The 27,555-nt window shown below is 43.1% G+C and overlaps 1 protein-coding gene and 1 non-coding gene across 3 annotated transcripts in view; both read left to right on the top strand.

The window, feature by feature from the left end:
- The window catches only part of TNRC6C (trinucleotide repeat containing adaptor 6C), a 139,763-nt gene that overhangs the window by 90,856 nt on the left and 21,352 nt on the right, over nucleotides 1-27,555 (top strand). The window contains exons 6-15 of one of the 2 annotated variants that reach the window (XM_010381911.2): nucleotides 1,217-1,432; nucleotides 4,856-5,022; nucleotides 8,519-8,599; nucleotides 10,491-10,548; nucleotides 12,649-12,791; nucleotides 14,943-15,092; nucleotides 17,322-17,468; nucleotides 20,965-21,084; nucleotides 24,717-24,800; nucleotides 25,067-25,307. In XM_010381911.2, coding sequence (XP_010380213.2) covers nucleotides 1,217-1,432; nucleotides 4,856-5,022; nucleotides 8,519-8,599; nucleotides 10,491-10,548; nucleotides 12,649-12,791; nucleotides 14,943-15,092; nucleotides 17,322-17,468; nucleotides 20,965-21,084; nucleotides 24,717-24,800; nucleotides 25,067-25,307 — 1,407 coding nt within the window. The remainder of the gene's footprint in view (nucleotides 1-1,216; nucleotides 1,433-4,855; nucleotides 5,023-8,518; nucleotides 8,600-10,490; nucleotides 10,549-12,648; nucleotides 12,792-14,942; nucleotides 15,093-17,321; nucleotides 17,469-20,964; nucleotides 21,085-24,716; nucleotides 24,801-25,066; nucleotides 25,308-27,555) is intronic. The other variant, XM_030923618.1, reaches the window with a different exon arrangement.
- On the top strand, nucleotides 4,047-4,153 carry LOC115894988. Its single transcript, XR_004055203.1, has one exon. It is a non-coding gene; the product is annotated as a U6 spliceosomal RNA (small nuclear RNA).

Genomic DNA, 27,555 nt, shown 5'->3' with positions numbered 1-27,555 from the left:
TATGCGTCTCTAACCTGTTTCCACAAGGGACCAATCCCTGAGGATGCTGTTGCAACAGGACTTGGCAGAGGAATGAAAGGGTTCCTGAAAAACCCTCCCAGAGTACCTATAGGAACTACTCTGATCTGTAATTCAACTCTCTTCTGCCTTCTAAGACAGAAACCTCAGATCTCCCTCAGCTTGTGGGTGGTACCATGGGAACCGTCTGTATTTTCCAGTTATGACTTCACCTTTATGTGTTTAATCTGCCATCTTCTCATTTCTTTGCCCAGATAAGGTGATCTGTGTCTATGATGGTCAAAAGTTAAACAAGAATAATATTTCAGTATATATTTGTAACTCACAAATTTTTCTTAGAATGATTTCTTTTATGTCATTACATATAATACAATAAGTAAACAAGCTATTTAACCATAGTTTTAAACTATTCTTCTAAACCCTGCTGTGTTGCAAATGCTGACAATTGAATAGGCTTTAATGTTTAATGGACTTTTAAAGTTGTAAATGGGTAGAGGTCAGGAGTTAGAAAATGGCAATTTTTTATTTTTTCATTTTTTGAGACAGATTCTCGCTCTGTCGCCCAGGCTAGAGTGCAGTGGCACAGTCTTGGCTCACTGCAACCTCTGCCTCCTGGATTGCCAAAGTATAACTTAGGACTTCGCAAAACTTAACTACTTGGTTCCTGGGTTCAAGAGATTCTCCTGCCTCAGCCTCCCCAGTAGCTGGCATTACAAGTGTGTGCCACCACACCCAGCTAAATTTTTGTATTTTTAGTAGTGACTGGGTTTCACCATGTGGCCAGGCTGGTCTTAAACTCCTGACCTCAAGTAATCCACCTACCTCCCAAAGTGCTGGAATTGCAGGCATGAGCCATGGCATCTGACCAGTTTTAAGAAGCTAAACAAGCCATGTGCAGTGACACGCTTCAGTAGTCCCAGCTACTCAGGAGGATTGAGTGAGCCCAGGAGTTGAGGCCAGCCTGGGCAACACAGTGAGTCACCGTCTCTAAACAAAAATAAATAAATAAAAATTTTAAAATACAAAGCTACACAAATCGGATTACATGTAATACGTTTGCCTCCTTTAAGTTTTCTACTAAAGGCTATTCTAAGGATAGATTATCTTGAAATTATTTTGAAATTGAAAACTGAATTATATTTTTACTTCTCTCTGATGCACTTTCATTATTTTCTCTACCCCTTGGAACCTTTTTCAGTTTCATCAGGCTGGGGAGAAATGCCTCATGTTCACTCAAAGACTGAGAACTCTTGGGGAGAACCATCCTCCCCTTCTCCCCTGGTGGATAATGGCACAGCAGCATGGGGGAAGCCACCCAGCAGTGGTAGCGGGTGGGGAGATCACCCTGCCGAGCCGCCAGTGGCATTTGGAAGAGCTGGCGCACCTGGTGCTGCCTCAGCCCTGTGCAAACCAGGTAAGCCTAGCATCGTGCTTGCCCTGATCTGGCAATTTAGAAATGACTCAAAGTATTGAATTTTAAAAAGTAGAGTTTTAGGATACTTTCCTCATTATATTTACACTTTTACTACAAACCAAGAATCTTAGTCAAGCACAGTGCCTCACACCTATAATCCCAGCACTTTGGGAGGCCAGGGCAGGAGGATCTCTTGAGCCCAGGAGTTCGAGACCAGCCTGGGCAGCATAGTGAGACCTTGTCACTACAAAAAAAAATGGAAAAATTAGCCGGGCATGGTGGCACACGCCTGTAATCCCAGCTACTCGGGAGGCTATGGTAGGAGGATTGCTTGAGCCTGGGAGGTTAAGACTGTAGTGAGTCATGATTGTACCACTGCATCCAGCCTGGGCAATAGAGCAAGACCCCATCTCTTAAGAAAAAAAGCCAAGATTATAAAATATTTGCCATGCCTGGTACGTGAACACAAAGGCGCTTTTAAGAGATGTCCAGGCCGGGCGCAGTGGCTCACGCCTATAATCCCAGCAGTTTGGGAGGCCGAGGTGGGCGGATCACGAGGTCAGGAGATCGAGACCATCCTGGCTAACACGGTGAAACCCCATCTCTACTAAAAATATAAAAAAATTAGCCGGGCGTAGCGGCAGGCGCCTGTAGTCCCAGCTACTCAGGAGGCTGAGGCAGGAGAATGGCGTGAACCCGGGAGGCGGAGCTTGCAGTGAGCCGAGATCGCGCCACTGCACTCCAGCCTGGGGGCAGAGCGAGACTCCGTCTCAAAAAAAAAAGAGATGTCCATGCCCTCCTTTTATAATAATCCAAATAAATGCAAGAATCAAAGCAACGAGCATATTATGTTTGATTCTCCTGGTAATGCCCACACTACTTCAGCAGTATTCTTGTACCTGCCACATTAAGTAATTTAAACCTGCTATTTCACTGAGCAAGATAGATAAAGCATGTCATCTTCTTAAGATTAGTTTTTGAAAATATTAGTTTTACCTCACAGCAGTCTAACGTATCTTGCCGTCTTGCCCTGCTTTCGTCTTGTCAACAGAATTCCACTTTGGGTGGAATTGGCCATGTTTGTTTTCAAGTTATTTATCCCTAAACAACTTGAAAAAATAAATTGTGCATTTTCCTCCCATTTTCTGAAAGTGTAGCAAATTTGCAGGTAATAAATATCCTTATAAATGTCCAGATTATGTGTATACCACGTGGAATTCTTATATGGGTGTTTTGCAATGTGATATTTGTAATATTAACATGAATATAAGATTACTGATTTAAATCTGATATTAAAATTAATTCTGGCTGGGCATGGTGGCTCATGCCTGTAATCTCAGCACTTTGGGAGGCCGAGGTGGGTGGATCACCTGAGGTCAGGAGTTCGAAACCAGCCTGGCCAACAAGGTGAAACCCCGTCTACTAAAAATACAAAACTTAGCTGGACATGGTGACGGGCACCTCTAATCCCAGCTACTCACGAGGCTGAGGCAGGAGAATCGCTTGAACCCGGGAGGCGGAGGTTGCAGTGAGGCAAGATCAGGCCACTGCACTCTAGCCTGGAAGACAGAGACTCCATCTCAAAAAAAAAAAAAAAAATTGTTCACATAACTGCAGAAGCTTCATCTTTTTTGGTTCTGTTTTTCTTTTTGTTTTTGTTTTTTTTGAGATGGAGTCTGGCTCTGTTGCCCGGGCTGGAGTGCAGCGGCGCGATCTCAGCTCACTGCAAGCTCCATCTCCTGGGGTCATGCCATTCTCCTGCCTCAGCCTCCCGAGTAGCTGTGACTACAGGCGCCCGCCACCACGCCCGGCTAATTTTTTGTGTTTTTAGTAGAGACGGGGTTTTACCATGATAGCCAGGGTGGTCTCGATCTCCTGACCTTGTGATCCGCCCGCCTCGGCCTCCCAAAGTGCTGGGATTACAGGCCTGAGCCACCGCACCCGGCCAGAAGCTTCGTCTTTTCTTTGCACATTATTAGATGTCCTAGATATTAAAATGCAACTTTATTGCCTTTATATTTTGTTTGTTTGCTAATGCTCGATAGTATGTTCCATATAGCCACCACTCTGCTCAAAGTATTTATTCCATTTGTATTACTTTTTGTTACAAACCTAAAGGATAGGGGGAATTCTGAGTATTTAGATTCATGTGCCATTTTGAGGCAGTGTATTCTATCTTGAGAATGTTTCCTTGGAGGCACAGTTATGTGCCTATTCTATATGTTTATCAGCGTTATATCTTCATTAAAGACCCAGCTAATTGCGCTGTTACCTAGTCTTTGCCCTTCTTCATATTCTTCCAAGAAGTGAAAATTTGGGGTAATTTTGATACCGAAAATCACTTTGTATTTTAAGAAAGGAGGGAAAAACAATATCTGAAGTGGAAACTCAGTGGTCACTTTGTAGCTCCATCTGCCTAAGGCCTCCATCCTGCTAGTCTGTAAGCGTCTCCTGTGGGCTTGTTAGAAATGCAGCCTGTTGAGCCCGACCTCAGGCCTGCCGCACTGCACGTGATCCAGCTGACTGTCATGAGTGGGCAGGTTTGAGAAGCTCTGCTCTGTGTGACTTAATCCTCACAGGTTTGGATCAAGCAGTGATTAAGAATCAGACAGAGGTGGTCATTTCAGCAGCACACGTACTAAAATTGGAACAATACAGAGAAGACTAGCGTGGCTCCTGTGCACGGATGAGATACAGATTTATGAAGCATCCCATGTACAGATTTTCCTGCCACTTGTGATGGCTCATGCCTGTAATCCCAACACTTTGGGATGCTGAGGCAGGAGGACCACTTGAGCCCAAGAGTTTGAGACCAGCCTGGGCAACATAGTGAGACACAATCTCTATTAAAAAGAAAAATTTTGCTGGATGTGGTGGCACATGCCTATAGTCCTAGCTACTCAAGAGGCTGAGGCAGGAGGATCACTAGAGACCAGGAGTTCAAGGTTGCAGTGAGCTATGATTGCACTATTGTACTCTAGTCTGGGCAACAGAGCAAGACCCAGTTTCAAAAAAAGAAAAAATGTACAAATTTTAAAAACCACACAGGACAATGAAATGTTTTAGGAATCTACATTTCTGTAGCCTTTTCATACCATGTAGAGATTGCCACCTTCCCTGGTGGCCCCAGGATTTGTTCTTAGCATGTTTGTGTTTCAGAATGATCTATAGTTGGTTAAGGAAATTTAGAACAGCACAGAGTACAAATAGCTGGTGTTTGAAGGAAAAATTATGTACATATACATGTTTATTTACGTATGTAGCAGGAGAAATTCAATTCTGAGATCTGGGAGAAATGAAGGCATAAAAAGGTAGATTGCAGTGCATCGTTTGTCCCGCCTCCCCTAAATTATTTGTTATAGTGGAAGCATCATCCGCGTTAGGGACGTGAATTTGATAAGTTCATGTTTGCTCTCTTTCTAGCTTCAAAATCTATGCAAGAAGGCTGGGGCAGTGGTGGGGATGAAATGAACCTCAGTACCAGCCAGTGGGAGGATGAAGAAGGGGACGTGTGGAATAATGCTGCTTCCCAAGAAAGCACCTCTTCCTGCAGCTCCTGGGGGAACGCCCCCAAAAAAGGACTTCAAAAGGTAATGCGTACAACATTCTTAAAGATGGTATACCCTGAAAACCAAAGGTACTTCAAACACATTCAGTATCCAGTTAATCAGCTGAAAAGATAGACCTGAGGTTCTCAAAGTAGTCTTAGGACCCTTGGAGGTCCCGGAGACCCTTTCAGGGGAGTAAGCAAGGTCACAACTATTATCATGCCAGTACTAAGACTGTCTTTTTCATTTGAAATCTCTCTCCAGTATAGGGTAGAGGTGTCCAGAGATCTTTATTATAGCAGAGAATGTGCACAAACAGACATGAAAATCCAGCCATTTATCTTAAGCCAGACAGAGATTTGCCAAAAGGCAAAACAGTGCCACCCTTCTCATGAAAAATTAATTACTTTTTATTTTAAAATGTTAGGTTAATATGTAATGACTTTGTTATTATTTTTAAACAAAATATTTTTAAATTTTCTCAGTTTTAATTTCTAATACAGTAAATAGCAAAAGACACAAATCATATAAACAAAAGTTCTTTGGGATCTTCAGTCTCTAAGAGAGTTTTATAGGGTCCTGAGACCAAAAAGTTTGAGACAGATGGTTAAGAAGTCTTAAAACAGATGGGCAGGCAGGGCACAGTGGCTCACGCCTGTAATCCCAGCACTTTGGGAGGCCAAAGTGGGTGGATCACTTGAGGTCAGGAGTTGGAGTCCAGCCTGGCCAACATGGTGAAACCCCATCTCTACTAAAAATACAAAACTTAGCTGGGCATGGTGGTGGGCGCCTGTAATCCCAGCTACTCAGGAGGCTGAGGCAAGAGAATTGCTTAAACCTGAGAGGCAGAGGTTACAGGTGCAGTGAGCCAAGAACGCCTCACTGTACTCCAGCTTGGGCGACACAGCGAGACTCCGTCTCAAAAAAAAAAAAAAAGACACAAATGGGCAATCATCTAGAAAAAATTGAGATACACATTTCATATATATGTGGGATACATGAGACATGTATCTCTTTTTTTTCTAGATGACTGCCCATTTCAGTCCACATTCAGCATGACTGAATTTCAAGTAGGTCACAAATTTAAATATTAAAAATATAAAAATGTGAAAGAACATTAAAAACAATTTTGGAGTCAGAGAGGCCTATCTAACTATGACCAAAATCTAAAAGCCATAAAGGAAAATCTTTTGCGTCAGTAGATAAATATAAAAACTGTACATGACAGAAAATACCATAATCAAAGTCAAAAGAAAAATAGCAAACTGGAAAAATATGTTTATAACTCATGTCAGAGAGAGGGCTGATCTCCCTGATACATAAAGTCCTAGAAACTGATTTAAAAAAAAAAAAAAGCAGCCAGAAAAAAAAAAAAAAATCTCAGAATGTGAAGAGTAGCTGGTCCACAGAGAAGGAGCACCAATGGTCCTAGACACAGACTCACAGGAAGGCAGTGCAGTTCCAGACAGCACTCAGAGACGCCTGCCATTTTTCATCTCTCAGACCTGTAGAAAGCCAACATTTTGATTTTTTTATTGAAAAGATTTTTTTTAGGGACAGAGTCTTGCTGTGTCACCTAGGCTGGAGTAACAACCTTGAACTCCTGGGCTCGAACTGTCCTCCTGCCTCAGCCTTCTGAGTAGTTGGGTCTACATGTGCATGCCACTCTGCCCAACTAATTTTATTCTTTATTTTTTCTGTAGAAAGAAGAGTCTCGCTTTGTGGCATTTATACAGTTTTGTATTGCAGCATTTTTGTAGTAAAAAGATAAAAATGGTTTAAATGTACATTGGTGGAGTAACAAGTTAATTGTCATTTCTACATTACGCAAAACTATTTAAAAGGAAATTCTATATATGTATTGATAGGAAAAGATCACTAAAGTACATTGTTAAATGAAAAGCAAGGTGCAGAAAAACATGTACAGCGCACACCCTATTTTGTGGGGTAGGAGGAAGAAAACTGTGTGTGTGTGTTTGTGTGTGTGCATGCATGCACACGTAGTGTATTAGCTTCTACAGAATGTTCTAAATTCTCTGGAAGGGCAAATAAGAAACCGTTTTGAGTAGTCTCCTCTTGGAGAGAACAGGAACTAAGCAGATGGGGCGGCATGAGATGAAAACTTTCTTTATACCTCGTTTATGCTTTTGAATCGTGTGAATGTATTCATGTTCAAAAAAATGTAGTTTAAAAAAGCATTCAGTTAATAATCAGCAGAAACCAGAAACTAAAATCAGAGCTCTCCGCTCATGAGTAGTAGAAGTGATTACAGACATCAGAAAGAATCCTTTTTACAGTTGGGCTGGCAAATAATCCAGTTAATGATGGGACCAAAAATACCAAATTGGTAAATTAAAATATTGGCTGATCTGGCTCTGGCCGCATAGTAATGATTAAAATAGCCCCCAAATAAGCTAGTTCCTTGAGGAAAGAAAGCCTGTTTGTAGAGCTCCATGTGCTCCATGGTGTAACTGTGGCAGGCTCAATTGTGGAAAACACTATGAAGAATATTTTTAGAAGGGGATTTTTTTCATATAATGATAATGCATCGTTAAACCTTTGCATTTATAGGCTCAGAGGGAATGTTTTGTTTTGTTTTGTTTTGTTTTGTTTTTGAGATGGAGTTTTGCTCTGTTGCCCAGGCTGGATCGCAGTGGCGCGATTTTGGCTCACTGCAAGCTCTGCCTCCCAGGTTCACGCCATTCTCCTGCCTCAGCCTCCCGAATAGCTGGGACTACAGGTGCCTGCAACCACGCCCGGCTAATATTTTGTGTTTTTAGTTAAGACGGGGTTTCACCGTGTTAGCCAGGATGGTCTCCATCTCCTGACCTCATGATCCACCCATCTCGGCCTCCCAAAGTGCTGAGATTATAGGTGTGATCCACTGCGCCCGGCCAGAGGGAAGTTATCAAGAAGCCTCCTGGCTCCTCTGTGGTGCCATGCCCTCCCCCCGACACTGCTCTTTCTGTAGCTGACCTTTTTCCTCATCCTCTCCTTCACTGACATTTTCCTCCTTACTCCTTTTCTCTACCCTGTGAGCTATAAGTAACAAATAGTTCATAAAACTAACAGGTTTTTTTCTCCCTTTCTTCTTGCTGCCTGTTTATTCATTGGAATAAACCCCCTCATTTTATCATTTTTCAGAATAAAGCTCAGAAAAGGGCAAAAACTGTGTAAATAATTTTTAGTAAACTTCACATAGGGTTGTGTTCAAGGGAGCACTTAGAATTACTGGATAGTAAAAGTAGTATATATTTGTGATTAACTAAATTATCTGGGAAAGAGAGATAATTATCTTGCTTTTTTTAAGTTCATAAATTGCACACATATACCAACCTGCAAATGTACCTTGATGCTTTCCATAGTAGTAGCCATGAAATATTGTTAGAGAGTTTCTGGAATACAGCATTATTCAATGTCAATACAAAAAGATCCTGTGACTTTTAAATGACCCTGAATTTAGGCTGTCTCCCGTTTCTGGAAGAAATGCATTAAAATATAGCTCATGGACTTTCCACTTTCCCACACTTTGTTCCAGGGCATGAAGACATCTGGCAAGCAGGATGAGGCCTGGATCATGAGCCGGCTGATCAAACAACTCACAGACATGGGCTTCCCGGTAACTGCTGTCATATTTTACTGCTACCTACCATGCGTCCCGAAATGAAATGCCCTGATTGTTTCCTCTCCATGTTTGCTCTGTGTGTCAGAAGGCACCAAGATTATTTGAGGAATGAGATATTGACATCATCTAACTCTTGAATCTCCCTTTTACCTGGGTAGTTTGGGTTAGGGATCATTGCTTTGAACTACAGCAAAGACCTACATAATTTCTGTCAAAAAGGGTGTGAGAGCCTTTTCCTAGAAAAGAAAATGCTGTTTTTTTGTTTTGTTTTTTTGTTTGTTTGATTGTTTAGAGACAAGGTCTTGCTCTGGCAACTAGGCTGGAGTGCAGTGGTGTGATCAAGCAATCCTCCTGTCTCAGCCTCCCGAGTAGCTGGGACTACAGGCATGAGCCACCATGCTTGGCTAATTTTTGTATTTTTGGTGGAGACGAGGTTTCACCATGTTGGCCAGGCTGGTCTCAAACTCCTGGGCTCAAGCAATCTGCATGCCTCGGCCTCCCAAAGTGCTGGGATTACTGCCATGAGTCACTACGCCCAGCCAGAAAATGCTGTGCGATTTTTAATTTTCATTGGTTTTATACAGTTTTATGTTTACTTTTAATTCATAATTAAAAGTGAATTTCATTAGTGTATAGAGTATATTGACAAAGATCACAAAAGAAAACTTGGTATAAAATACTAAGGTTTCATATCCAGAAAAAGTATCCTAACCAGACCTGCTTAGTTTCTAAGTTTCCAGTCGTATGTAGGGAGAATTCATACTGCAGAGTGTTCCCCTGAAAATACCACAGTCTGTTCAGTTCCTGAGATTGGATGGCAGTTCAGATGACAAGGAATGTGGCCCATATTCGCCATGTATTCCCTTCATGTGCCTTTTTTCAAAATCCTTATTCAAATGAATGTTTATCTTTCAATTACGGTAGATGCCTTTTAACAATGAGTCCAGAATGGCCTCCATGTAGAGGAAGAACCCCATCCTTCACACTGGGCACAGGCCCTCTGCATTGGGCAGGGCATTGTGTTGGTGGCCTAGGCTCTGCCTGTGTGAGTGGGCAAGAGGTTGCCCGTGGCCTCAGTGTGTCCTGATTTAATACTGTCTCAGTTATCGTGGCACCCTAGCGGCTTCTATCATCCCCTGAGATTACTGTGTTCCAGTCATAAATTATCAAAGTGAATCTACTTGTTTTGTTTTTCTGTTTCTTAGAGAAAAGTTGTTGATGATAGAGCCTAGACTTGATGAAGTGAGAAGTGAAGCTCTGCACTCCGACAGTGACTGACATAGTTGCTGGGACTAGAGAGAGGCATGGAGATGGGCCCATGACAGGAATCCTGTCCTAGGAGAGCATCCTGTCCTCATGGCAGGTGTCCTTGTCTGTGGCCCTGCTGTCTTGGCATAGATTGCATCTTTATGGAATCAGTGCTACTCAGTGTTGTACAGAATGATTTTAGGACCAGACACAGTGGCTCATGCCTGTAATCTTGACACTTTGGGAGCCCAAGGCAGGAGGACCACTTGAGCCCAGGAGTTGGAGACCATCCAGGACAACATGGAGCGAACCTATCTCTACAAAAATAATACTAATAGTTACATTTTTTAAAAATGAAAATGAGTTTAGGAGTACTTACAGGGTTTTACTGTCACTCTGCATTTTGTTTCCAAAGTGTTAAATACACGTGCTTTACTTTGAAAATCAAGTCAATACATTTTCTTATTACAAGTATTTTAATTCAGAAGACATTGTCTCTGACTTCAGCAGTGAAGAAATGTATTTCCAGTTCCAAAACCTAATAACTATGTCTTTAAGTTGATAGTAATTAAACTATTTGTAAGCTTTCCTTCTGTTAATTAATGTGCATTAATGAAAACTCTGTTTTCCTACTCAGAGAGAGCCAGCCGAGGAGGCCTTGAAGAGTAACAACATGAATCTTGATCAGGCCATGAGTAAGTCATACAACATCCTTTTTAAAAAGGTACCCAGCTGTGAAGTTTTACTTTCCAGAAGCATTTGGTTGTAGTCATGGTTTAATGGTTGAATATGTCCTGGGTAGACAGGACCAGGCCACAGTGAAAGAGCAACCGCACAACAGGCTGAGTGAGTCTCTAGGGACTAGTGGACTTTGGAGCCCAATCGCCAATACCATAGGTGAAGCATGTTGGCTTTTCTCAATATTTTCCCATATGTTTTAAAGGGAGGTAATAATGACACTCTGAGAGACACTGGAACCACACACTGGACTTCAGTGGACACACTGAGTGCGTTCCTCATGCCTTGCCCCAGAGTGGACTTGCCTAGGGGCCAGCAGAAGCGTCGCCTTGCTGGTTGAGCACCAGCTCTTGTTGAAAGATAAGATTTTCTGTCAAGGAACAAGCATCCCTAGTTCTTTTGGAGCTGCTTTAAAAGTAATAATAATGTTAAATATTTACATTTAAATGTAGTTGATTCTTATTTTCTTGGTGGTTATGTTCTATAAAGTCACCACAAACACTGAATTAATGAATACTGAACCAGTGCTCCTAGGAGACATGGGGTTGGGTTCCTGTGAGCCTTTGCTCACAACATTTTTGTCAACCAATCAATATATAACCTTGTTTTATATGTTTTTCTGTTTCAAGACACCTTATTTAATATTGATATATATTTCTCACAAGTAATCATATGCCATATTTGTTAATACCAAAACATTAACCAAGAAGGGTATACCATTTTTCTGACCCTGGATAATGTGACCGTAAATTTATTTGGCCTTCAGACTCATAACAATGCCGTCCACTACACTCATGAATCCACAAATTTAGCCTCTCTTCCATAGCTCTATCACATGCCCAGATGTTACTTGAGTATTTCTGAGCAGCCTCACATACAGGTCAGTGAATTTTCTCTTCCTGTTTCTGGATGTACCATGTCATTGATTCATGATCATTGAACTCAGGGGCCAACAGTGCTTTAACTCATGCCTACATGAAACTTACTTGACACACGTACTTCCTCCGTAAGGTGCTTTACTGCCTTCTTGAGCTTAAAAACACAAGACAGCACCTCAGCCCCACATGGGGGGACCATTTTAAACACCAGCATCACTACAGAAAGCCCAGAAATACGAAAAGCATGACAGTAAATGGACAACAAAAAGGGCACTTCTTTACAGCTTGAGATCTGAGGCTCAACCTGAACTGGGAACATGAATGTTGGGCAGCTCACATTTTTTTGCCAATCTGCACATGTCCACAAATAACCACAGAAGTGCTGCAATTATTGATTTGGGGGTTACAAATTTTAGCAAGTAGGACAGTTTTACAAGTACGGATTTCATGAATAATGAGGATAGACTGCAGACTGTCTAATCGTGCACGTGGGTCAACATGTGGTACAAACTGCCAGGGTGGGACAGAGCAGCGTGTGCTGCAAGAGGTGAATTCTAACTCCCTAGAACTGTGGAGCAGGACGGAGGGTGGGCCAAACACATACTAGTCATTAAGCCAACAGAGCCATGAGAATAGAAACAGTGTCTGTTTTGCACCATGTTGTGTCCCCCACATCTGGAAGAATCCTTGCAGATACAGGACTCGGTGAATGGAGAGGCACGGCCATGAAGTAGGAGAGGAGCTGTTGCAGACAGAATAATCGGGAAGGCCCCTGCAAGAAAGTGACCATTGAGTTCACCAGAAATGAGAAAGCAAGCTGTATAGAAAACTAGGGGAGGGGGTGCATCCCAGGGAAGAGGACAAGCCGAGCCCCTGAGGACCAGCCATGGCTGGTGTGGTTGCTGCGGAGAGAGCAGAGGAGCGACAGGGCCAGATCAGAGAGTGCAGGAGCCATGGAAGGATGCACAAGACCAACCCCCATCCCCTCACCGTGAATCCTTGGCAGCCCCTTGTCGGGCTCAGCCCTAGCAAAGCCAAGGGCTGTCTCTGCGCCTGGCTTCCCTGTGTTTGAAGGGGTGGAGGGTCTCCATCCCTCCTTGAGGCCTTAGCTGGTGCCTGTCTTGTGCTCAGCACTCACTTGTTTTGTTTACAGCGTTGTTTCTGTTTGTTGTGCTCCAGGTGCTCTGCTGGAAAAGAAGGTGGACGTGGACAAGCGTGGGCTGGGAGTGACCGACCATAATGGAATGGCCGCCAAGCCCCTCGGCTGCCGCCCGCCAATCTCCAAAGAGTCTTCCATGGACCGCCCCACCTTTCTTGACAAGGTATGAATATAGGTGGTTTTTGTTTTTGCTTTTTTAACAAGAGGAGTTTTTCATTTCAACTGTGTCCTTAATACAAGCCAGATTAAAAATTTGCTGGACGGTAATACGTAAATGACTTTTGTCCATTTTTTTCTAACATTATGAATGTTTAACTCAAGGGAATGTCGTATTTCATGTGATGTTACTGAGAATGAAAAAGACTGGGATTGAAAATAGATTTTCCATTTTTATTGTGTGAACTTGGCTGGTTTTCTGCTTCAATTTGTCCAGTGGGCAAGGATCATCAGATTTCCATTTTAAAACACAAATATCTCATTTTAAAAACACAGATCTTCCCTTTGGAAATGATGTGTTACATGTTTATCCTCAGGAAAAGGGATTGGAAGTGATGGAGCTTGAGCACCCATCTCTGGCTGCCCCTTGTCAGTTGGCCACATGAGTGACCACAGCAGGCGTCCGTGGAAAACTCCCTGAATATTTAGCAAGTCCAGTCACAGCTCAGTTCCCAGTGTTGTCATGTAATGATGTCCCCACTCCAGACTGGTGTGACTACAAAGCGGAGAAAAGCATTACACTAAATTCAGTGCAAACATTGAGCCTTGAAAATAAAATTGAAGTAAGGAAGGACACATTTTTAAAAAAAATCAACAGTGAAAGGAGGCTGGGTGTGGTGGTTCACTCCTGTAAACCCAGCTGAGGCGGGTGGATCACCTGAGGTCAGGAGTTCGAGACCAGCCTGGCCAACATGGTGAAACCCCCATCTCTACTAAAAGTACAAAAATTAGCGAGCATGGTGGCACACTCCTGTGATCCCAGCTACTTGGGAGGCTGAGGCAGGAGAATTGCTTGAACCCGGGAGACGGAAGTTGCAGTAAGCTGAGATTGTGCCATTGCACTCCAGCCTGGTTAAGAGAGCAATACTCTGTCTCAAAATAAAAGAAAAAAACAGCCGGGCGCGGTGGCTCAAGCCTGTAATCCCAGCACTTTGGGAGGCCGAGACGGGCGGATCACGAGGTCAGGAGATCGAGACCATCCTGGCTAACACGGTGAAACCCCGTCTCTACTAAAAAATACAAAAACTAGCCGGGCGAGGTAGCGGGCGCCTGTAGTCCCAGCTACTCCGGGAGGCTGAGGCAGGAGAATGGCGTAAACCTGGGAGGCGGAGCTTGCAGTGAGCTGAGATCCGGCCACTGCACTCCAGCCTGGGGGACAGAGCGAGACTACGTCTCAAAGAAAGAAAAAAAAGAAAAAAAAAAAAAAAAAAACAATAAAAGGAAAGGCTCACAAGCAAAGAATATCAGAGATGGGACTTGATCTTACTCTCAGAGTCCTCCAGCACGTGATCTGCCTCAGCTGCAGCTGTGGGGTAGCCCAGGGTGAGGCTCACATCCTCGTCCTTCCCCTCGCCAGTGTGGAAAGAGTTCAAACTCATAATGCCCAGTGAAATTGGAATTACAGATAAATAATTTTTGAAATCATACTAAAAAATTACTGTTCATCTGAAATTCCAGTGTAACTCAGCATCATATATTTTTATTTGCTAAATCTGACAACCCTAAATTGGGACCCTGACATTTAAAATATGGAATAATGCACAGACTGGTTGTGATGTTAGCTGACGTAAATTTGCAAAGGACCTGGCACATAGCATGACCTCAATAGATGTAAATAATAATAATAATAATAAGGTTCTGTCTTTTATAACTTACTTTTATAACTCACCCTCTTCTTAGATTACACCCTATGAAACTGCTGTGTTTGTAGGTCAAAAACAAATGTCACAGAATTCAACCTATGTATACCTACAGCTTTGGTAATAACTTCTCAAAAAGAATCTGTTTATTTGAAAATGGTTGTGCCTCCATCCTTCCTCCGTGCTCCTACCTGTTAGGAGCCAGTAGTTAGGAGAACAGTAGCAGCTAATACATGTGTTTGTAAAATACTTTTAAACTGAAAACAGCATCTTAATCCTATTTCTCTTTTTCTTTTTCCCCTCTTGCTTTTGCCCATGTTCTCCATTCCCTTATCCACACTTTTTTGATCTGTTAATTATTTATCCATCCATGCCTCCTCTGTTTCCTTGGGAAACTGTTTGGTGCTTTGTCTGCTGATGGACACTGCACACAGCTCACCCTTTCTTTCTCCAATCAGGATGGCGGCCTCGTGGAAGAGCCCACGCCTTCACCGTTCTTGCCTTCCCCAAGCCTGAAGCTCCCCCTTTCACACAGTGCACTCCCCAGTCAGGCCCTGGGTGGGATTGCCTCCGGGCTGGGCATGCAAAACTTGAATTCTTCTAGACAGGTAAGGCTGTTGGGAGAGAGCAACACGTGGCCTTTGTTTTATCTGCCTTCTAAAAAATGTGTTTGAGACATAAACTTTCTTATTTGCAGTTAATACCTCTATTTTAAAATATGACTGAAAATGTACAGGTAGTTGAAATACTACCAGGATTTCCCTTCAAGTGACTTACTGGAGTCAAGAGTTGAAGTAGGAAATGCTTTAGTTATATTTATTCTTACACTTCACTAAAACATGTTAAGTTCAGCACCCTTGGTCTAATTTGGGACTGGCTGAAGTGATGATGTGTTGCACAGTGGTCTTCAGCTGCCAGATCCATCCAGAGGTCCAGGTAGTGCCCAGCCTCTTTCCTCTTGGCAACCAAAACGTTACATCTGTTGATCTGTGAGAAAGCACCACATTCTCCCCCTTTTTCCCAGAAATAAAGATGACATCTCTTGCAAGGTGGTTCTCAGGAGTCACACTGGCATTTTTTTTCCAGACTTCAACACTCTTTGGGTACAGCTGGAGATCACTTTTCTAAGTCAGTTACTAAAGGAAGGACCTGAGAGTGTCGTTTGCCACTTCATCTTACTTTTCTCATATAGACTCTTAACATGAAGTGTTGTACCAAAAAACATATGATCCTTTCCCATCCCTAGGACATCCCTTCTCTCTGATTTTCTTAGGGATGAGGTTGACACACACACACCCCTTGGAGACATGTCTCTAAGACACTGTGACATGTGGGTGGCCAAACAGCCTCTGTGTGCCCATTGTCCCAGTGTTGTTACCAGTAGTGCCCTTTCCACTCACCAGCGCCCAACTGTGTGATCCTGGCGATCTGACATTGCCCCCTGGTGGTGATGCAGTGAGACATCTCATTTCCGTTGTTCTGCCAGTTTCAAGTCAGCAGCCCAGCTAGGGTGTGCACTGGGGTTCGTTCACAGCTGTTAGGTTCACAGAAGGGGGTCTCTGCCAGTGCCTCTCAGGCAGCTCTTCCCAAGTGAAGCTGTACAGTACCTTACCTCACCTATTTGTCAGGACAGAGTGAAAACTACAGCTACAATATATTTATCATAGTTAATACAGAATTAACTACCTGAATTTGTCAGTTCATTCCATTTCAAGGTTTATTGAAATAATAACTATATTTCCTGTTTGAAATGTTGCTGGCCGGGCACGGTGGCTCAAGCCTGTAATCCCAGCACTTTGGGAGGCCAAGATGGGTGGATCACGAGGTCAGGAGATAGAGACTATCCTGACTAACACAGTGAAACCCCGTCTCTACTAAAAAAACACAAAAAACTAGCCGGGCGAGGTGGCGGGCGCCTGTAGTCCCAGCTACTTGGGAGGCTGAGGCAGGAGAATGGCGTAAACCTGGGAGGCAGAGCTTGCAGTGAGCTGAGATCCGGCCACTGCACTCCAGCCTGGGCAACAGAGCGAGACTCCGTCTCAAAAAAAAAAAGAAATGTTGCTATCTTCTTAGATTAGTAATCCCCACACATTATTATTTAATTTTTATCACATCGTTTTGGAAATGTATATTATTCAAATAACCGTATTCATGTTGCTATTGTGTGTGAAACATTGTATGCTGGTAGTTTCTTTGAATGGGGTAGGCTTCTTGTTGTATAAACGACACTCATTAAAAATTCACTTGGGGCTGAGCAAGGTGGCTCACGCCTGTAATCCTAACACTTTGGGAGGCTGAGGTGGGTGGATCCCGAGGTCAGGAGTTTGAGACCAGCCTGGCCAACATGGCAAAACCCCATCTCTACTAAAAATGCAAAAATTCTGGCCAGGCGTGGTGGCTCACACCTGTAATCGCAGCACTTTGGAAGGCCGAGGCAGAGAATTGCTTGAATCCAGGAGGCAGAGGTTACAGTGAGCCGAGATCGCACCACTGCATTCCAGCCTAGACGACAGAGCAAAACTCCGTCTAAAAAAAAAAAAAAAAAAATAGCCAGGCGTAGTGGCGGGCATCTGTAATCCCAGCTACTCAGGAGGCTGAGGGAGGAGAATCACTTGAACCCAGGAGGCAGAGGCTACAGTGAGCCAAGATCACACTGCTGCACTCCAGTCTGGGTGACAGAGCAAGACTCTGTCTCAAAAAAATTCTCTTGGGTACAAGTTGACAGTGGTAGGAAGTAGAAACAATTTTGTATTCACTTAAGATAGATCATTTCACCCTACCTCCAAACAATGTTTAATGCCTGCCTTGGTAACATGTCGAATTCTGTCCCTGTACAGATACCGAGTGGCAATCTGGGTATGTTTGGCAATAGTGGAGCAGCACAAGCCAGGACCATGCAGCAGCCGCCACAGCCACCAGTGCAGCCTCTTAACTCTTCCCAGCCCAGTCTCCGTGCTCAAGTGCCTCAGTTTCTATCCCCTCAGGTCAGACCCACATCCAAGCAGGACTAAGCAACAGGATGTAGATGCTGGTTTTTCGTGGGGTCCTGTGTTATCTGGAAGTCACTATTTTAAAGTGAGAGCTGAGTTAATCCATGTTTAAGAGAAGGCCTTCTGGTTTTTAATCTATAAATTAATTTTAGACTGTAAAGTAGTAAACCGATTCTCCTGACCCAGGAGACATTTTCAGAGCTTGCTCCTTGGAATGCCTCAGCCACCCAAACTAACATTTGGCATCTTCCTAGTCAGAAGCAATATTGAGGGGGAAGGACCTGCCCAACACAATCCCATTGATGTGCTTTTGTCCCAGTCTTTCTGGAGAAGATTATTCAGATGAACCCAGTGAACTGTCCTAGTTTGGTGGGAGAGGAAAGTGACACACTGTAGTATTGCTGAGGGTGTAAAAAAAACCCTTAGAAGCAGCCAAGGACTGAATCATGCTTTAATGAGAAACTAAATGTGATCTTATATAATAGTATGTATATTACAGATTTTCAGTTATGTTTATATTCAGCATTAGATCATTTTTGCCAATAGAGATGGGTTTTTTTTTCTTTCTCTGATACCTTTTTAGAAATGAACCGTAGAGATTGTTAAGAAAAAAAGGTTGCTGGGCGCGGCGGCTCACGCCTGTAATCCCAGCACTTTGGGAGGCTGAGGCGGGTGGATCACCTGAGGTCAGGAGTTCGAGACCAGCCTGGCCAACCTGGTGAAACCCCGTGTCTACTAAAAATACAAAATTAGCCAGGTGTGGTGGCCCATGCCCATGATCCCAGCTACTTGGGAGGCTGAGGCAGGAGAATCGCTTGACCCCAGGAGGTGGAGATTGCAGTGAGCCAAGATCATGCCATTGCACTCCAGCCTGGGTAACAAGAACAGAAACTCCTTCTCAAAGAAAGAAAGGAAAAAAGGTCAAATCGAATTAAGGAAAAGGATATTGCTGTTTTGCATGGCTCTGAGGCCTAATGTATATCAATTGTTGTTGTTAATATTGTTTATTTTTAGCACATTTTACAATTTTAGGCTTCGGACCTAGTTTCTAATTACAGTGTTAGTTCTTACCCCTTATAAGGTATTTGATGATCGATGGTATTGATAACATCTTTGCTGTGTGGGTAACTCAGGGCTCTGGTAATTCTTCCCACGTAATTCTGATGTGAAGGTTGACTGGAGCCTGCCCTGAGAGAACAGTAGCATCTTGAAGTACTTACTACATTCTCGCATTCTTCTAGCAGAGAGGGAAAAAAACTGCTTTCTTCCCCAAGAGACCTCTAATATCAAGAAGATAGTTAAGATTTCTGAGGGATCTTATTTTCAAACTGTCCCAAAAGAGAATGTGTTAATTCATCAATCTTCTATTATTCATAAAATTTAATTTAAATGTGTTCAGTTTGTTGGAATATGGTGTCTTAGTCCATTTGGGCTGCTGTAACAAAATACCTTAGACTGGGTCATTTACAACAGCATGCAGTTCTGGAGACTGAGAAGTCCAAGATCAAGGTGCCAGACGATTCAGTGTCTGGTGAGGGCCCGTTTCTCATAGATGGCAACTTTTATGCATCTTCGTGTGGTGGAAGGGGCGAATGGGCTTTCTCAGGCCTCTGTCATTAGGATGCTGATTCCATTCATGGGGTCTCCTGATCACCTCCCAAAGGCCCCAGCTCTTAATACCACCACAATTAGGGTTTAGGTTTCAACATAGGAATTCTGGGGGAGGGGGACACAGACATTCAGACAATAACATATGGGAAGGCAATGCTAGCATACGAAAAAGAGCAGGATGCACTAGGCACTGCAGTGAGGATAATTCTCACTCTATAATTGTTCAAATCCAGGTTTGTGCACTGAGTTGATAGTGGACAATTATCAGTGTAACTAATACATTTAACTATTATCAGGTAATAAGATAAAAGTTATTAGATAATAGTTAAATGTATTCATTAGGGTATAGGATGAGCCACTATAACAAAGAGGCCTCAAAAAACAGTAGTTTAAACTAGGTAGACATTGATTCTCTCAGGTTACAGTGCAGAAAGAAGCAGTGCAGGGTTTGGGGGCAGCTCTGCCACAGCCACTTCCCAGTAACGGAAAAAGGCAGCACTCTTGTGCAGGTGGCCTTGAAATTGCACACACCACTTCCAGTCACATCCTACTGCCCAAACCTAGGCCACAGCTGCACCCAGTCTGAGAGGCAGTAGCAGAAGAAGCAGTTAGTCTTACCCACACAAAGCAAACCAGCATGTCCCAAATGGCAAGGCATCTGTGTGCCATCTCACTGTTTCTTCCATATTTCCATGTTACCTGTAAGTACTGATAGGAAGGACACAGAACCTTGGAGAGTTCATTTATAATTAAAATATTTGGAGGATGAGATCTCTGAAGACTTTCCTTCTTCGTTCCCTCCTTTTTTTTTCCTTTCTTTCTTATTCTTTACTTGCTAACTACTAATATTAAAATGTCCATACATTTTTTAATGGCCTTTGACATTTCACCTATGAGACAAATATAATTATTATTGTGGGATCTGGCCGGCAGCCCACAATGCAACAAGGCTCTTTCTTTGTTCCCAGGCAGATTGGCAGGTCGAGAAATAAAAGACACACATGAGATAGTGAAAGCTGGGTCCAGCGTGTCACCGCCTTTTGGTCCTGCAATACCGCCAATGCACTGGATATACCAGCATTTATTATTAAGTTTAGTGAGGGCAGGGTAGGTTAGTGAGGGATATAGGGTGGTTTGATTATGAGGTGAGATGATCACATGGGATGAAGTAATTCTTTAACATAACATTGGTATGCAGAAGTAGAGTATACAGAGATAAGAATTTATGATATAGTGTGTGCATCAGCAGTTTCTAACAGCCTTAAAACAGAAACACAGTCTGTCCATAACCTATGTTTAGTAAGATACTAATCAGTAGTAATAATTGCAGCGAAAGCTTCTTGCAAACAATCAATAGAAACGGCATGAAACTATACAACTGGTTAGACCACAAATTCTCAGAAGGGAGTATGCCTTAACCCTGAAGAGCCCTAGAAGAGCCATGGCAAGCAAGAGAAGGGCATTTATAACCCTATCTTATCCATGTGAACAAGCGTCCCTCATGCGTCCGTTTATAGGCTCTCCACAAGGGTCATATTCCATTCCCAGAGCTATGAACATCTACTTCTCTGGGATAGGAATCTTGGTGATGTGAAACCTCCCTGACTGCACGTCCGTTGATAGGCTCTGCAGTGGGAAGCACATCACGCACTGTTGGCTCATTCTGGCAGCCCAACCTTGCATTGTCTTTATACAGTCCTGCGTGCAATTTTGTATTTACAATAATCAGGGGCATTTCATCTTTTATTCCGTAGCAGTAGTTTCCGGGGGTCTCCCTACAAATTATCACTTAATCATTTTTGAATTTTGAAAAACTACATGGACAAGTAACTATTTTAACAGAGATACAATGGCTGATCGCATATTTTTTGTTAAACAGGTTCAAGCACAGCTTTTGCAGTTTGCAGCAAAAAACATTGGTCTCAACCCTGCACTATTAACCTCGCCAATTAATCCTCAGCATATGACGATGTTGAACCAGCTCTATCAGCTGCAGCTGGTGAGTGGACAGACCCATGCAAGTTAGAGCACACAGGCCGAGTGCTCTCCTGGTGCCCGTGCAGATGCACCAGTGTGGCGCACCACTGAGAGCAGCAGTTGTGATAATGTTTGTCTTCACATCGGGGATGTCATTGAGACTGTCATGAAGTATTTAAACTCTTCATGAGTTAGGAAGTTCTCACTCAAAGGTGTCCTTACTAAGTTTTGTAAATGTTTTGGCCTCTTTGTTTTTGTTTTTGTTATTGTTTAGAGGCAGCATCTCACTATGTTGCCAGGCTGGTCTGGAACTCCTGGACTCAAGGGATCCTCCCACCTCAGCCTCCTGAGTAGCTGAGAGGCCTACTCAGGGTGTGCACCACTGCACCTGGATTGGCCTGTTTGTGTTCAAAAAATCTACCAGATTTTATAATTAGGCGTGTCTTTTCATTTGAGCTCTCAGCCAGAGTTTCTGAGAACCACAGAACACAAAAAATCATTTGAGTGACTATTTTCTCAGTAATTCTAAGGATGGTATACATAAATACTATTCTAGAAGCACAGGAGAAAAATTGCTTTGTTACATATAGTAGATACCTTAGAACATTAGAACTTAATTCTCTCATGAAACCCTGGTCAAGAATGGCTGATGTGACCTAATAATTCTTAAACGATTTTTTTTTTTTTTTTTTTTTTTTTTTTTTTTTTTTTTTTTTTTTTGAGATGGAGTCTTGCTCTGTCACCCAGGCTGGAGTGCAGTGGTGTAATCTCGGCTCACTGCAAGCCCCGCCTCCCGGGTTCAAGCAATTCTCCTGCCTCAGCCTCCGGAGTAGCTGGGACTACAGGCACCCACTACCGCACCCAGCTAACTTTTTGTATTTTTAGTGGAGATGGGGTTTCACCGTGGTCTCGATCTCCTGACCTTGGGATTCGCCCGCCTCGGCCTCCCAAAGTGCTGGGATTACAGGCATGAGCCACCATGTCTGGCCTGAAAGTTTTATAACTTTACATAATCTTGATTTTTTTAAAATTTTCAAACGGTCTTACTGATTTTACCATAAATTGCCATGTCATTGTATACCTAGATGCCTACTGAAATTATATACACTAAAAGACCCAGTGAGTTATTTCATTCTTTAATGTGGGTACCTGATTTATTTAGCAATCTTAGCCAGCAACTTCATCACCTAGAAAATGACTAGGAATCGGCCGAGCACAGTGGCTCATGCCTGTAATCGAGGATTTTGGGAGGCCCAGGCGGGTGGATCACCTGAGGTCAGGAGTTTGAGATTAGCCTGGCCAACATGGTGAAACCCTGTCTCTACTAAAAATGCAAAAATTAACCGGGCATGGTGGTGCAGATCTGTAGTCCCAGCTACTTGGGAGGCTGAGGCGGGAGAATCGCTTAAACCTGAAGGGCGGAAGTTGCGGTGAGCCTCGCACCATTGCACTCCAGCCTGGGTGACAGAGGAAGACTCCATCTCAAAAAAAAAAAAAAAAAAAAAAAAAAAATGACCAGGAATCATGAAGGAGGAAAAAAAAAAAAAAAAAAGAATGGGACTCCAAAAGACAAAACCATTGGCATAAGATCTTTGCAAATAAGAGAGTACTTGAGCCCTCAGTCCTTCCCCTTTGCCGTTTTTTAGACTTATGTCCAACAAGTTTGAGGTCTGGTTTTCTGTAAGCAGCAGGGGAGGACAGAAGGAAGGAGGGAAGGATGTGTCCCAGAGATACATGCTATGTGTCCTCGCTTTAAGGGAGAGCACAGAGCTCTAGACATGAAGTCAGGACCAAGGCTTGGCCCTCAGAAACTGTTTTTTCTTTTTCTTTTTTTTTTTTTTTTGAGACGGAGTCTTGCTAGTCTTGCTCTGTCGCCCAGGCTGGAGTGCAGTGGTGCGATCATGGCTCACTGCAGCCTCCACCTTGTGGGTTCAAGCAATTCTTCTGTCTCAGCCTCCCAAGTAGCTTGGATTACAGGCGCCCGCCACCACACCTGGCTAACATTTGTATTTTTAGTAGAGACGGGGTTTCACCATGTTGGTCAGGCTGGTCTCGAACTCCTAACCTCAGGTGATCCTCCTGCCTCAGCCTCACAAAGTGCTGGGATTACAGGCGTGAGCCACTGCGCCCAGCCAGCGACTGTTTTTTCATCTATCAGAAGGGAGGAATCGCTGTGGGGAGGCAGTGCACATGTGCAGTCCTGTTGCTTTCAGTTCTGCCAGCTGGAGACCACTGACCTCCAAAGGAAAGGAGACAACTCTGAAAACAGGCACTCATAGAAAAAGCATGCAGGTTTAGAACTGTTACTATAGAGGAAGATTGCTTTCTGCTGCTTGATGACACAGGCATTGCTGTATTCTGGCACAGAGCTGATTTTCTTACTGATGTGCTATAATCTTTTAGTTATACAGTAAGTTTTTATTGACCCCATGGTGTGAAAGACATCAAGAAAATGTTGAATTACAGTAGTGTGTTCTAATTTTAAAACAATGTATTCTGTTCTTAAATATTTTTCCAGAAAAAATGGAAAAATAAAGTTTCAGTGCTTCCATAAGGTTAAGTTTTAGGGCCTATAAGGATTTACTCAAGTATTTTATTCCTCCATGATTACAGATTAATGAGACATTTCTAATAGTACAATCTCCACCTTTATTTGGATTCTACTTTAATGAGTCCTTTTGCCAAAAATGTCCCTAAAATTCATGTTGTAAGAAAAAATTATGATATTCAACCAACATTTCAAAACAGTCAAGTGACCAAAGCTTCTGTGTCAGTGTACAGAAGAATATCATCATAACTTTAACCAACTTTGTAGATGACAGGTTCTTGTGGCAAAAATGCATTTCAGGTTCTCTCTTAGCTTTCATTCCCGTGATGTTATGGAGATAACCACGTTGTTTAACACACATTATTTATTCTTGAATGATTTGGGACAGTTACTCCCAGTGCTTTGCCACATTGTCTGGGCTGTGCTGGACTTCAGTCTCCATTATTATAGAATAGGTGGTGGTGGTGGTGGTGGTGGTGGTTGTTTAAGTTTGTATGAATCAAGCAGAAGAATTTTGATCTTTTCATTAAATGAAAAATATTTGCTGACCAACATCATCACCAACACTAAATGGGTATTGACTCTGTGATTTTTTCTAATTCTGTACACTAAAAAAGTGGATAAGACATTAATCTTTTAAAAGTGCTCTGTGCCTCCAGAATATGTGTCAGCCACAACTGGGCGCATTGGCTCATGCCTGTAATCCCAGCACTTTGGGAGGCTGAGGCGGGCAGATCATGAGGTCAGTAGTTTGAGACCACCCTGGCCAACATAATGAAACCCCGTCTCTACTAAAAATACAAAAATTAGCTGGGCAGTGTGGCACGTGACTAATCCCAGCTACTCGGGAGACTGAGGCAGGAGAATTTCTTGAACCCAGGAGGCAGAAGTGGCAGTGAGCTGAGATCGCGCCATTGCACTCCAGCCTAGGTGACAGAGCGAGACTCCATCTGAAAAAAAAAAAGAGTATGTGTCAGCCACAGTATGGGCCAAGAAGAGTGGCTAGGTTCTCTTTTTTTGTTTTTTAACTAATGTCAGAAAGTTGAACCATTAGTTCAACTTATACTTAATTATTATACTATTTTAACTCTTCTTTCTGTCAACAGGCATACCAACGTTTACAAATCCAGCAGCAGATGTTACAGGCCCAGCGTAATGTGTCCGGATCCATGAGACAACAGGAGCAGCAAGTAGGTGCTACCCAGATTGATTTTTATCATGAGCTATAATTTTCCCTGATAGAAGAGATGCTAATTGATGAACTATTAGATGATCTTTGATTTTTCTCTAGCCAAGCCTTCCTTGGAAAATTCCTGAGTTCAGCTGGGTTTGGGAGGAGGTTGACCTAGCCAGTGGCGGCCTCAGCATAGAGACAATGAAGAATTCACTTGGTCCCTAGACGAGCCATGAGTGTCCCTTCCCACCTGGTTAACGCACCTATGTCTCTGCCTGCCAGGTTGCGCGCACAATCACTAATCTGCAGCAGCAGATCCAGCAGCACCAGCGCCAGCTGGCCCAGGCCCTGCTCGTGAAGCAGCCACCACCGCCACCGCCCCCGCCGCACCTGTCTCTGCACCCCTCTGCAGGCAAATCGGCCATGGACAGCTTCCCCTCGCACCCGCAGACTCCCGGCCTACCTGACCTGCAGACCAAAGAGCAGCAGTCTTCACCCAACACCTTTGCTCCTTACCCTCTTGGTGAGTGTCCCATGGTCTTCAACAGCCATATCAGGTAGAGAGGGTACCTGGAGTCCATATGTGGTAGCCAGGGCAGCATTTCAGTGGTTAGGAGGACTGGCCAGCACTGAAACCATAGCCTGTTGGAAATGCAGCCCCAGACAAAATCAGAGAACAGGTATCTCAAGGCTTTTTAATTTTAAAAAAAGTTTTTTATTATTTTTTGGAGAAATGGGGTCTCACCACGTTGCCCAGGCTGGTCTCAAACTCCTGGGCTCAAGCAATCCTCCCACCTCAGCCTCTTAAAGTGCTGGGTTTACAGATGTGAGCCACCATTCCCAGCCTCAAGGATTTTTAATAAGGGAACAACACTAACCGTGTTCTGTAGAGCAGGAGTTTTGCTGCTGCCATAATACTCTCAGTATAAAACCTTTAAAGGTGGTACCAGTCAGAGCCTCCAAAATCTCATTTCCATTGTCACATCTCCAGAGTTTGTTCTATTCCTAGTCTACTGTGAACTGTACTTTACCAGCCACTTCCTCTAGCCTAAACCGCAGAGAAGACTTTATAATGGTTTGGTCAGTAAAAGTATTCAGATTTACATTAAAAGCACTTCTTAAAAAGCAGTGGTTGTTGATACAACTCATTTTGTATGAAATGTGATTTGTATAATCAATGAAATCAACATATGTATATTGAAATCTAACTTGTAGAAGCACACGCAGCACATGAAACCTGCAGGTCACTATAAGACATGGTGCCAGGCCTCAAGGTCAGGCCTACCAGGAGAGAGACAGCTCACATACCTGAAGACACCAGAGGGTATAAATGAGTAAACTGATTCTGCGTGGACTAATTTGCTGTAAGAATTCAGAACTTAGTGAAAGCACTTTAGGCTTGTCTGTTGATTGCTATCAGAGTCTGTAGATGCAGGACAAAGCGTATCAGTAACTTGGAAAATACATCTGTAAAGGGCCAAAGGCCAGTTGAGTGGGAGTGAATTTGCTACCAGCAGATAATATTCGTTTATCTAATTCTATTCAATGTCTCTCAAAAGGGCGGTGTATTGTAATCATTTGAACACTTTTTCCTTGACATATTATAAATGTGATATATCTTTAATATGAGATTGATAAATACTAGACTAGATGATCTCGTTCCTTAATTATTGTCTCATCCGTTAACACCCTTTGTGTCTAAGTAGTTAAGACCTGACCTAGGAATGAGACTGCCTAGGTTTGAGTCCCAACTCACCACCAGCAGGCTTACTACTAACTTGGGCAACTTGCCTGGCTGCTTTTTGTCTCAATTTCTTTTTTTTTTTTTTTTCCCGTTAGAGACGGGGTCTTTCTGTGTTGCCCAGGCAAGTCTCAAACTCCTGGCCTCAAGTGATCCTCCCTAAGTGTTAGGATTACAGGCCTGAGACACCATACCCAGCCATACCTTAATTTCTTCATCTGTAATGTAGAAATACTTAACTCCTAGGTTTGTTTTAAAGATTAAATAAGCTAATATGTAAAGTTCTCTTTTTTTTGGGGGGGGAGACAGAGTCTCTCTCTGTTGCCTAGGCTGGAGTGCAGTGGCGCGATCTCAGCACACCCAGCTAATTTTTTGTATTTTTAGTAGAGACGGGGCTTCACCGTATTAGCCAGGATGGTCTCAATCTCCTGACCTTGTGATCACCTGCCTTGGCTTCCTAAAGTGCTAGGATTACAGGCATGAGCCACCACTCCCGGCCTCTTTTTTTTTTGGCTGGAGTGCAATGGCATGATGATAGCTCATTGCAGCCTCAAACTCCTGGCCTCAAGTGATCCTCCTGGTCTCAGCTTCCCAAAGTGCTGTGATTACAGACATGAGCCATCACACCCGGCCTAATATGTAAAATCCTTAAATAGTGCCTAGCACATAGCAAACACTTTGTAAAATGTCAGCTACTTATGTAAGTGCTTCTGTTTTAGAAACAAATTTCATTCCACCTATTATCCTAAAATACATTAGCTTCAGCTTTCTAGTATTCACCTGTCTTCTTAACCTATATTTGGAAGATAAAGTACACTTATCATGACTTTTTTTTATTTTTATTTATTTATTTATTTATTTATTTATTTATTTATTTATTTATTTATTTATTTTGAGATGGAGTCTTGCTCCGTTGCCCAGGCTGCAGTGCAATGGCGCAATCTCGGCTCACTGCGACCTCCACCTTCTGAATTCAAGCGATTCTCCTGCCTCAGCCTTCCAGGTTGATGGGATTACAGGCATGCATCAC

This window comes from Rhinopithecus roxellana, chromosome 19 (assembly GCF_007565055.1).
Source record: "Rhinopithecus roxellana isolate Shanxi Qingling chromosome 19, ASM756505v1, whole genome shotgun sequence".
Lineage (NCBI taxonomy): Eukaryota > Metazoa > Chordata > Mammalia > Primates > Cercopithecidae > Rhinopithecus > Rhinopithecus roxellana.
The sequence above is the reverse complement of the archived record's forward strand: the minus strand, read 5'-3'. Positions and strand labels throughout refer to the sequence as shown.